At 39.8% G+C, this 12576-nt stretch overlaps 1 protein-coding gene across 4 annotated transcripts in view; it reads left to right on the top strand.

Annotated features, from left to right (window-relative positions):
* The window catches only part of PTPRB (protein tyrosine phosphatase receptor type B), a 63560-nt gene that overhangs the window by 1274 nt on the left and 49710 nt on the right, over window positions 1-12576 (top strand). For all 4 annotated transcript variants that reach the window (XR_004239539.1, XM_032105315.1, XM_032105313.1 and 1 more), the window contains exons 2-3: window positions 106-495; window positions 8916-9151. Coding sequence is in view for 3 of the 4 variants with exons in the window: in XM_032105315.1 (XP_031961206.1) it covers window positions 106-495; window positions 8916-9151 (626 nt within the window). In the remaining variant the exon portion in view is untranslated. The remainder of the gene's footprint in view (window positions 1-105; window positions 496-8915; window positions 9152-12576) is intronic.

Consider the following 12576-nt stretch of genomic DNA (forward strand, 5'->3'; position numbering starts at 1 on the left):
GGGAAGAGAGATTTATCTGCTGATGTATTTTAAATCATTGAAAATTTTCTTTTTGTCAAGTAAATGTGTGATCTATTGTATTTTTCTGGAATTTTCCTTTCCCAGAAGGGTTTCTGATTATCCATGTCCAGAAACAGCAGTGTCTTTCAGAAAAGAGAGGAGTCATTATGGAAAAGTGCAATATGACCAGCCTGAACCAGAAGTGGCAGTGGATGGCAGATGACAGGCTCCTCCACGTGAAGTCTGCCCAGTGCCTGAGCATCTCTACGCGCTCTGCTCTGTCGTCTCGCAGCATCATCGTCGATTGCCCCCAGGCAGTCAGGTGGAATTGCCACGAGGATGGGCTCCTGAAGGTGGCCAACAGCTCTCTTTTTCTCACAAAACAAGGTCAGAAGGTAATGGCCAAGCGGAGTAAAAAATACCTTCATACATGGATGCAGCTAAAAACCAGTGAGACGGGAAAACCTATTTATGTAAATCTGTGCTCAAAGCAAGGTGAGTTATTCCTTCAAGAAAATATCCTGGGAGTTTTGGTAACAAAAATGTCTCTGTTATGCTAACCCAAATGTGAAAAATTATTGTATTTTATTCATACAGAAGAATGTTTTTCACAGTTGGAAAGCATTTTGAGAACTACTAAAGAACAGCTAAGATGAATGCTGTCTTTCTCACAACTGGTGGAGTTTTTAAGTCACTTTATATTTTCAGGATGTCTCTCCTTTTGTCTACTCCCAATCTTTGGATCAATGTGTTTATGTGTAAGTTCAGCTCACTATTACTGCGTCATTTCCTTTTTCCATTTCTAAACTCTGGGTACTAATTCCTAGTACTTTTTAAAATGTGGATGCAAAGAAGTTCTCCTCCCCATTCGCGTTATCATACAAATCCAGATTCAATCTGTCAAGAGCAAGAACATGTCTGAAAATCAAACACATGCACAATTATTTCTCTGATTAACCTAAATGCATAATTAGAACAGTCATGGCTTACACATTCATTCGTTTACTCAGTGTAATTTTGCTCCTAGATGCCATATACATGAGAACACTCAAAATCCTGAGAATAATGAACTGAATCAAAAGTCTCAGTAATTTATGGAATAGCACCCTGAAATGCAAAGGTCTGTGCACACACCTACAGACACCTACCAGTATATCTGTGTAGTTGTGGGTTTACATGTCCATGGCAAAATGGAGGGTAGAATGGTTTGAAGAGAGGGTTTGAATACTGCTGAATAATGCTTTCTTCAAGTCCTGTTGTTGAGCCTTCCTGGTAATCCTGTTAATACTGTTCTTGTGCACTATTAAGCAGTTCTTCATAGTAAATAAGAACAACCTACAGATATCTTTTTACTGGGGAAGAGTTAATTCTTGTCTTTACAGGGTTAACAAAATGACCCAAAACTTTTACATATAGCCAGATTTTCAGAATGTTTAAACCAAATCCTCATTTTGTCTAAACTCCTAGTTATTGTAAGGCAGGGCACCATTTTTTTCAGCAAATTTGCACTTGCAGAACTCTACTCATAGGACCAGGACTACTCACCTGAGTGGAGGTATGAAAGGATAGCTTCCAGAATCAGGGAATGGAAAAGTGGCCATGATGCCATCCCAGCCCTCCTATATTTTAGAGATTAAAAAGGCAAAATCATTTTAAATCCTGTGGGGTGTGTATGGCTCGCATATTCAAAGACACTATGAACCGTTCAGATGAGGTACACAGGTAGTGTTTTTTCCTTTAGATAGCTGGATGGAGTGTGGCCTCACAAAGTTAAAGTAACCTTGTATACTTTTCTTAATCATCCTCACAGGAGAAGCAATTTAAGACCAATAAGCACTAAGACAATTGTCATGGGATATTAAAGCACCTTCTCCTCTATTTACTGTGCTCATTTCTTAAATTAACTTACCTTAATTTTCCTGAAATTTTCTCCATAGACAGGCCTGTCAATCCTTTCTAAGAGTGTTACTTACCTTATTTTTCACAGCTCTGGGAAGGTCTGCTGACAAATCAACAAAACATTATAATCCTCAATACCTAAGTATTTTAGGAATATAAGAAGCTCATAAAGTGGAAATAGTGCAAAGAGATTAATTTTTCAAATAGTAGTAAGTACTATGAGAACAAAATCTAATGCCCCCAATTCTGGTCATGGCATCCATATGCATGTCAAAATTTTCAATACTGAATGTGTAAAATTAGTCTTCCAAAACATCTATCTGCTTTCAGTATAAGCAGAAGTGGATCAGCCTAGAATAACATATTTGGTCTATATTTAGCTAAGATAGTAAAAATTGAGCAAAATCTTTGGAGCTGAAATGGCTGTAGGTTTTTCTACTCCTGACTAACACCGTATTTTGCTACAATTTATCCTCTGTTTTCACAGTACTCATAAAAATAGTTATATTTTGGCATAGGAGTAGCTCACTGAATTGCATTCCAAACATCATCCCAGATAGAGTACAAGCACCAAACCCAGTAACTGCAACTACCTTTTATTCTGGACCTTACTCAAATATCAAGCACGATTTTTCTGAGCTTGGGGAAAGTCTGAGCTTGGATTTGGATTTCAAATCAGCCATCTGAGATGTGTTTGGATTTACATGTTTTGTAACAGTCCTGACCTAAATGATTGTTGGTATAAATCAGGATCAGTTTGGGTATGTATCCCACCTCTGCTCACTCAGAGATGATTCTAAATCTAGCAGCAAACAGTCCTTCTCACACAAACTCATGTTTGAATCTGGCCTCCAGCTGAAACAGCTGACATGAAGAACAGTCATAAGGTATGAATATCCCTTGAGAAAGTGACACTTCATTTCCCACCAAATTCTTGAGGACATTCTGGGCAGAGAAAGAAAAAAATCTCAGTAGTGCTAAAGCCTTCTTTTCACCAGCCTGCTGTTGGGTTCAGAGCTTCTCTAAGCTCAGAAACCAGGAGAAGGAACAGGAATGGAAACAGGCAGGAGGAAAAGATGGGGCAGGTAAAGATGTAGAAGGGTGGGATGACTGAAAAGAACAAAGACTGTTGCATGTAAATAACAGTTGTAGAACAAATGTCCACCATGAATGCTGACACACTAACACTGATGTCACTCCTGAGCTGCATAAGCAATTCTTACAAGCTTCTTTTGTTCTAGGTAGGTTAATTTTAATAAAATTTCCAATTAAGAACAGATGCATGCTATGTGGTACCTTGAATATTACCAACAAACCTCAAAACCACTGCTGACCAAAAATTATTCACTAAGTAGACAGTAGTTCAAATAAGGAGACACAAGGCCAAGCTGTATGCTGCAGTTACACACTGAGCTCTAGAGACTGCCACACGGGCTGTAGAGCAGTCTGGATACAGAAGGTGACATGAACTGTTTTGTAATATGATGCTCTTCCTTGCATTTCTCTTATACCATACATGGTAAGGACAACCCTAGAGCTGTGGATATCAAGACATTCAAAAAGAGTAGCTGATTTCGTGGAGGATTCACTTACAGTTGTGTGCCAAGCACTGAAGAACCATAATGGGATTTCCAAAGATATAAAACATGTTGGACAAGAAATTCAAATAACAACTATAACATCTTTCTATATCTTGCTTGTTTGCAGCCTAAAATAGACAAAATACTAGATACCAGGTATGAGCTGAAGTCTGATGGGCCACCTGACATTCACACTGTTGCTTCCACTATTTCTACCCTTGGTTCTTGTCCAGGATAATTTCTTTCACATGAGCTTCTCTCTTCCCTCTATCCCCCTTCCAGTTTAGCTGCTTCATAATCAGAACTTCAGCTAATTAAGTTCACATCCCACTGCTGATGCTTCAGTGGCTGAGATGGATCACAGAAGAGACCAGAGCAGTGCACACTCCAAGCATGCTCTAAACCACTGAAGCAGCAGTAGCAACTGCAGAACATGGAAAGGGAAGCACATGCGTCTTCTTGGGACCCTTGGGAAGGTGGAAAAGCACCAAAGAAAGGTGGCAGAAGCACAGAAAAGGCAGCAACTCTTACCCATTTTTTAAATAATGTAAAGACCTTTAGGCTTTAAGCTTTCCACACCTTTAGTGTTTGTAGATACTGCAATAATCCATCCGTAAGTTCAGTACAGGTTGGAATTTTTAGTGTGTGTAACTTTTACAAGTTCCTTCAGGATAAATTAGAACAGTGATAAAAGATATTTTCAATCCGCCTTTAAGTTGACCCAAAACATTTTTCCTAAAATACATTCACTGAAATTCATTTTAATCTCTCCAAGTTATTTTATAGGGTTTTGTAAGTATAAGAGTTTGCTAACATCTGTGTGAACCCATGAAATATCAAAAATTATTTGAATCTTTCTTTCATGGCTGACCACTTTTGCTGAGCTCCATCTGGACAAAGAGAGGCATCAATGTCAGATCCTTGGACATGGTTACGAGATCTTGTACACAATCCAATAGCATATTGACAGAAGCTCAAAGATAAATGTGAGTTTAGATTTTCTAAAAAGAAATGGAGAAATCTGCAGTGTAGCCTAGGTCTTTGGGCTTTGTAAATTTTCAAAGTCTCAGTGAGCCACAGCACAAAGAATATAGAACAAAACCAGCTCAGCTACTTTCATGGGGAAAAAATGGAACAGTAGGCACAGCTTCCCAGAGCAATCAGGAGGATGGGAAGTCCTGCTTTATGATTTCATCTTCTCCTGGAAGTGCCAACAAAGATGCCAATTCCAAACAACTATGCTGGTGTTTTTCATTATTATATTCTCTCTTTTGTGTGGACCTCCATGTAGAAGCTGGAGTGGGTTTGAACTTCTAGGTGTAGGTGTCTGAAGGAAGTGATTATTTTACTTATCTCAGCAAGTGCTTTTTGTCAGTTGAGATGCTCCAGGATATTCCACTTGATCTCTGACTGCCAGCCCAGAAAGACATATGTCTCCCATAAGTGTTATGAGAGCCCTGGGCAGATGCCTGAGATGCCCTAGGGCAGTTCAGATTCCAGTAGGTTTAGGCAACTGAACCAAGACCTAAGTGTCTCCATAGTTACTAAGTTTCTGAGCTCTCTTCCATAGAGGTGTGATCCATGGAGTTAATGGAATCTAGATGTCCTTCCAGTGACCAAAAATCCACTTCAGGGTGAGCTGGAACTACCCATAGTGTCAGAAATAGGGCTGGTACAGCAATGGTGTAATCATCATAGTTATATGGGTGTTCTGCTACCACTGATGCTGAAAGAACCTTTAAGTGGCTATTGCTACCACTGATGCTGAAAGAACCTTTAAGTGGCTACTTCAGCATTTCAAAAACAGGGAAGTAAAAGAGCAGCTCAGGATGAGACTGGAGTTTGAGACATTCAATTTCTCTGACATGAGATACAAATGAGATACTAACTTCTACAACATTCAACTAAAGAAGGTAAAAATTTTCAAGCAGAATGGATTTTTTAGAGGTTTTAAAAGTCAACATTGAAGGGGAAAGAAAGGACATTTAGTGGATTTTGTTCTTCTGTCATACTCCTACATACAACAGAAATCTGAATTAGTTTTTTAGTTACAAATAGTTAGCTAAAAAGATAATTCGTCTTGTCCTGCACATAAAGAGATCTTAAAGCAATCCCTTATTGTTTCAAGTCTTGCAGTGAGTTAGATGCAGTCTTACAGAGTATTTTTTAACTTATACACTAGATATCTGATTCAATTATGTTTCACTAGCAGTTCAGCCTTAGTTTTCTGAAACTGTGTTCTAATAGAGTAGGCAGATCCGTACAATGTGAGCTATTTCAGAAAGCTGCACTGTGCCAGCTCAGCTAAGGCTGAAGGCACCACTGTAGGGTTCTCAGTTCTTGACAGCTAATCAGCACTTTTGCTAATCATACATGCAAAAGTGTGGAATTCCCTTCCTTGTAAGCAGCCTGCTGCTGTGTGGATGGATGTGGTTTGCAGTACACCCCGTGGATGAAATATGCACTTAGTCAGAACATCATAATTTCTCCTGGGTGTGCTACTGATGATTACAATATTATGTTCACACATTGTACATCATCCAGACACTAGTGATCAACATCAGTGTCAGTGCTGTTGTTCTGTTCCCAAAAACATTTTATGACTGATTTCCAAAGAGGCTGCTAGAACAATGCTAAACACGTATGAAAAATCCCAGTGTTGAGATTTCTGTGTACTTTACTAATGTCCACAGAGGAGGTGAGTTTTTTTCTGCTTAAAAAAATTGGAACTCAAGTTGTGTAGAAATCTGCTACATAGGCCTTATAATATGCAGTTTTGTTTCTTAAGTGCCTGCTGCTGAGGAAGGGCTGTGAGGGTTCTTATGCTAGGATCACAATAGTGGTTTTACTTAAAATATAAACATGGATTCTGACTTTCTTAAAGTGGTGCAGATATGAACCACATTAGTCAGTCCACTGTAGGATATATGGAAGGTACTGGTACATATATCTGAAGTTCCAGTATGGTGTAGTGCTATATACAAGTCACTTCCATCCATAGGTTACAGGTAACAGATTGTAACCGGCATTTTCTGGGAAAGATCCTTTAGCTGGAAACCCAGAATAGCCCAAAGCTTAACAAGAAGAGTTGGGTCATGCAGTGACCAAATGCTTGTTCATGGGACCTCCTTGGGCTGGTGGAACTTTTCTGAGGACCAAGTGTTTTGCTTCCAGGACAGTCGAGCTCTCCCCTCCACTCCTGCACCAAGAATGCCTGTTACTCTGGCTGCTGAGTCCCATAAATGTCACTGGCAGCACCAGCTTCCCTTTTATGGAGGAGCAGCTTTCCTAAAACACAATTGCACTGGAATGCAAACGCCTTCCTGCTGGAATCACTGCTATTTGTCTGTAAATTAAGCCAAGATTTTTTTTTTTTTTTAGCATGTTTTCATGTTGAGTGTGTAAATGTATATTTAGGAACTCAACTGAGTGGCCTCTTCTCCTAAGCAATTGCTGACTGCTCAGACATACCCTTTTTTGTTGTCTTTCTATCAGTAAGTTCTATTTCCTGCTGAGATATCTGAGAGGCATAGAGCTCTTTCCAAGTCCTTGGGGCTAGGATTTCTAGTTGGTTACTGTAGACTTTCAGAGACCCACAACTAATAGGACATCTCCAAGAAAAATGACTGACATGGAATCTAGACTAAGTCTGGACTTGTGCCAGCTAACGAGTTTGTTGCAGCAGGTGATGACAGCTTGAGCACAAGGTTCCTGTCCTTCTCGTGGGAACTATGAAGGTATGTGACACAGGACCACAGCAGACTCTGCACCTTAGGCTCTCCACATGGGGTTCTGCAAAGGCAGCAGCATGAAGATGATTGTGCAGAGTTGGACCAGACCTGAAGTTTTGATGAAATCCTTTGCACAAGTGTAAGAGAGAATTGGATCTGTAGTATTGTTTTCACTGCCTTGATTTGGAAAGAGATTCGATCAGCTTTTTTTGTAATTTACTGGAGACTTGGAATTTTTTTTATTTCCAGAGAAGCACAATTAGATAAAAGGAAGGAAAACATCTACTCTGGATACCAACCCATTCCAGTAAACCACTACTTTTCAAAACGTTCCAGAACCATGTACCAGGTGAATGCACTGTGCTGTCAAGCACAGGAAACACTTGCATGGAAATGTCTCCTACTAGGGTTTACAATATCACTTTTCTGTGCAAATGAGAGTGCTGCAAATTTATTTACATAAACATGTTAACATATATATTTACACATACACAAAAAAAATGATAATGTTGATTTCGTAGAAGCTCACCCACTGCTCCTTTGGGTAAGAGGTAATCACACATTGGCCAGCTAAGACATCATAATTGCACACCAAGTAATTGGATTTGAAAGCTTCTGCTGCAATTTAACCCACTCACTACTTTGTTTTTAAAAGATTTGTGAGCTAAAATTGTTATAAATGGCAACCAGCCCAGTGGCTCAGCAGCAAAACAAGGTTCTGTCATGCTGGAGACTCTAGTTCAAGGACAGACAAAGTGTCTTGGGCATTGAGCCAATACACACTAGCTGTGTTACAGCAATGGCAGGGCAGCTTTTTGTGAGAAGGGGCCAGTGAGTAATTCCAATAGTTTAGCTGAAATGTGATGCTACCAGATGTAGAGGCCACCACAGCTTGAACCCTGCCCTCACAGCCACAAAGAAAGGATATTAAATACATACCAATGGGGAGGAAGAGCCATGAAAATGTGGAGGAAAAATGTGTAGTAAAATCTTTCCTGAGCTCTAATTGCAACTTTGGCTTTCTCTGAAGGATACGTGACTAAAAAAGCGAATCCGCTGTTGTATTTACAGGTACTTCAGTTAAGTGATAGGTCATTAGCTGAGCCTTGGGAAGGCAACAGTCAGGGACTAGCATGGGGTCTGCATAAGACCGATTTTAGAGAGCAAGAGAAACGTTCATGTGGGCACATGCAACTTATCTTGAACAAGTATCTTGAGAAAAAAAAATCTTGAAAAAATCATCTTGAAAAATTATACTGAATACAGCCATGTATTAAACTTACACCAAAAAAAGGCGGATGACAATATGGCCCATGCAGGTAGAAACAAGGGGAGAGGGTTGACAATAAAGCTGATACTGTGTGCCATTGATAGATACAAGCAAGTGAAAAAGTTGCAAGTGAAAACATTTTGCCCTTAATGACGAAGTACAACCTTTCTCTTCACTTCAGAATCACTGATGGACTATATTTAAAATTAATGGTATGAATGTTTAGGGACATTATTTTTTTTCTGGTTGTGTTTTGCAGGCTTTGGTATTGATGCAAAAACATATGTTCACACTGAAAACAAACAAACAAAAAAAGTAGAACTGATAGGTGCACTTAAACTACTTGGAAGTTGTATCAGCCACATTTATTGAATCTAATGAATTGTTTATAAAAATATAGAGCTGATTTTAATCACTTTCCTTTGTTTGTCTTAGATCTACAAGATGCAGACACTTCTGTGTGGACTACTAGACCTACATCCCCCTCTTCAAATGCTGTTACTTCTAGGCCTGAAAATGTGTTGAAGAGCAGCACAGAGATGTTCATCAGCAAAGTGACTGAACACTTCAGTAAAAATCCCATTGAAAACCTCTATTTCGACTTGAAATCTGCAGTAACAGAGAAAGCCTGGATTCCAATGACTCTTCCATACTCTAGCACTACAGAAGAGGTAAGACAGAAGAATTACTGATTTTTATTAAGCCTGCTCCACTCTGTGGAGCCTGATAGCTATTACAAGTGGATGTTTTGTGGGCTTAAAAAAACAACAAACCAAAACCTAAAAAAAATAGCTACAGGACTAAGCTTTGTTCTTTTTTTGGTGGGATGCTTTGTTTTGATGTTCATGCTGACAATGTCATTTGCTAGAAGCATAGCTGCAGAAAAATTCTGCCTCTTCTGTACAGCCCAATCCTGGTGTGCACATTGCACTGGGAAAAGTTGAAGGGAAGTAATCAGGGTATGTGAGAAGCAATGGAAAGCTCCTGGATGTGGCAGGACCCACAGGAGCCTGGGTATCTGGTCGCAGTGACTCTGTTATTGCTTGGTGCATGATGTGGTGGTCTAGCTCTAATGGCATGCTAAGAATTACAGTGTGCAATGACCTTATTTACAGATAATTACATACATTGTTTACAGATCAAAGCAAGAGAAATCCAAATGCTTTAACTGGCCTTGAAAGGAATCCTGGCCTTGGCCATGGTCAGCTTATCTACTGGCTGATAGGCAGAGTGGAGACGTACAGACACTTGGTCTTTGCTCTGTCCAACCACAAACCACCCTGGCAGAGGAGGGTAATGGGGCTGCCGGTCCCAGCCATAGAAGGAGAAAATGGCAGGCATTCAGTACCTCCAAATCAATTTCCAGTCTTCCTTTACTGCAAGACCCAGTTCAGTAATCTGAGAGCAAATCTGGCATCACCATTGGCAGAGTGTGTATGGGCTGTTAGAGCTAAAGCATGCAGGATATTATTGGTCACTGTATCACTATTACCACATAGTGGTTTAGAACTGAAAATCCCTAAATTCCCTGTGGCTTATCTTCCAGGAGACCACACTACATTCAGTGTATTGGGACAGGCAGACATGTTTCAGTTACTACTGTTACTATGTATGTTGGAGTAGATAAGACTAAGAAATGTGTTTTATGTTTGGGAAGGCTGTGGACAGAGTGTCAGGGTCCATAAACTTGATGGTTATATACTGCTGTTCTAATGCTGCTGAGGGCAAGGGACTGAGCCAAGGATGGATGCACTGCACCCTGTTCCATAACTGATGCAGTTCTTTTCAAATATGATCTTTCTGGCTTTGTGCAGGCAGGCTGAGCTTATTTCCTCATGCCCTCCGTTCATTTGCATACCTCCTGCACAGAATACTGGCTCCTCCCAAATGGAAATGTCCTATAAAATCAGGTATTACCCAAACTGCACTCCTACTGCATAATCCTACTGCACTCCTGCTACGTAATCCTGCCAGAGCTAGAGAAATGGCACCATTTGAACAGAAGCTACTGCCTCTGGTGTTTCTACACCACTTCACCTCCTGAATTACATCATTTGCACCGAGCAAGCTGCTTACGTCAAAACTTTCATACCAGAATTCTGTGGATAAGCCATCTAAGCATAGCTACGGGAAAAAAAATCAGTAATAGCTTTCTCTTGTAGCCTCCAACTGGCTCTGGACATTTGAATCTAGATATACCAATTTAGACACAAAAATTTAAGATCTTTGGCCTCCATCTCTGTTTCCCAGTCTTTAGCGTGGAGTTAAAACATTTTTTGTCAAACTTCGGGGATGTTTTAAAGGATTAACTAGATTTAATATGATACTTTGAAAACACATAGACTAAGTGCTGAGTATTGTTGTGAGGAAGACAATACCTCTTATGAACTGCATTTGCCCAGGCTGGGGCCTCTTGTTTGCAGAAGTAAAGCCATGTTGTTACTTGGCTGTGCACATACCCATTTTGGGGGGACAATAGTGACATTTCAATTGAACAAAATGTTTGGTTTAGAGCTGCCTTGGATTTCAAGTGAAACTGCAGCTTGCACTTTGAATCCATGACAAAAGCTATGCAAAGCCCATTTCCTCTTGATTAGAGAGACAGAGAGGTTGGTGTTAAAAAAAAAAAAAATCAGGAAACCTTGGGAAAGTGTCTGAAAGGGACTTTGGAGCCTGCTATTAGAGACACGTCCGGCAACTCCCAAAACTCACTTCCAGTTCTTTTTTCAGTTTAGTTTCTTGGCTTGCCACACAGATCAGTAAGTGTTAAAGACTGTGTGACTGCTGATTTACTAAAAGCCCATTTATTCACTACCAGTCTGGAAATAATTACTTGCATTATATTGGCTATTCTATATAAATATATTGCCACCAGTGAATGATGGACCCCTCCAGTTTTATTCCAGTGCTGGCATAGGCGTCTGTGTCAGACCTTACCTGTGTAGCAGCTTTTGCTGAATAACATACAGAAGGAAGTCTCAAAACCTGTAATAAACCAGTACCTTCCTACTAATACAAAAAAGTAAAGATTTTATGATAGCAGGAATAAGAGTAATAAAGTAGGAACTTCTAAATTATGAGCACTTCTGAGAAGCAGTAACATCATTTTCCTCCACACATTATCTTATGCTATCTGGAAGAGACAAACAGGCATTTATTTCCAAAAGTCTTTAAGTTTCACTTGTGGTAGGTTCCACTTTTTTTCCCGAATTTGATGTTTGCAGTGTTGATTATGTTGGGGTTTTTTTCCTTTTACTTTTTACATCTGCTTAAATAACTTCCATCTAAATATCTGAATTATATCTTCCCTGCAAGTTCTGGTCATGGATGTTTTCAAAAATCCTTGTTCTAACGTGAGCTCCACTTTTCAAGAAAAAGCAGGTTACCCTGAACTTTTTAATTTTCAGAGAGGGTTTTGAAGTAATCCAAACATCCCAATAAGCCTTCAGATTTGCACTTCTCCAGTGCTAGAAAAGTATTGGTGTGGTTTATGCCGTTAAGTCCAAAAAGCATGATCACCTAAAGAAGAAATCACACTGTAAAACACTCATCTTAAATGCTTACAAGACATCTATGTCATTTTAGTCCCAGTTTAGGTCTAAGAAGCACACCTTGTGTTTCCCATCAATGGTATGATTATTCCTGTGCTAGCTCTTTGGGGCTTGGTTCCTCCTTCTGTCTGAAGTATGTAAAACATCTCTTCCAAGGGAGATCTTCTGTGATGGGCTTGAGAATGGCATAATAACCAACACAGATTTATATTGTCACTTAAGGCAATGATCATAAAGTTATTAATTATCCTCAGCTTTGCAAAGTACAGCACAACACTTTCAGTGCCATGTCCCTAGGACCAGGCATGGAGCTCCAATGGGACAGATGAAGTTTTCTGTAGGTGCAGGTAACACCCTTGAGTGCTCAGACTTTTGATTTCAGAACAGAAGAAGGAGAGCTAGTTTTTCACATATTTGTATCTTGTTTTACAGGCTGGTGCCCAGAAAAGTTCTAGAGCAGCAGCCCCCCTAAAAGGCAGACTAATGTTTGTAAACCCAGAGCCTTTTTCTCACTCAAAGAGGGCAAAAGTGATACAGAGATGGTG

Source organism: Corvus moneduloides, chromosome 4, assembly GCF_009650955.1.
Source record: "Corvus moneduloides isolate bCorMon1 chromosome 4, bCorMon1.pri, whole genome shotgun sequence".
In the NCBI taxonomy this organism is placed as follows: domain Eukaryota; kingdom Metazoa; phylum Chordata; class Aves; order Passeriformes; family Corvidae; genus Corvus; species Corvus moneduloides.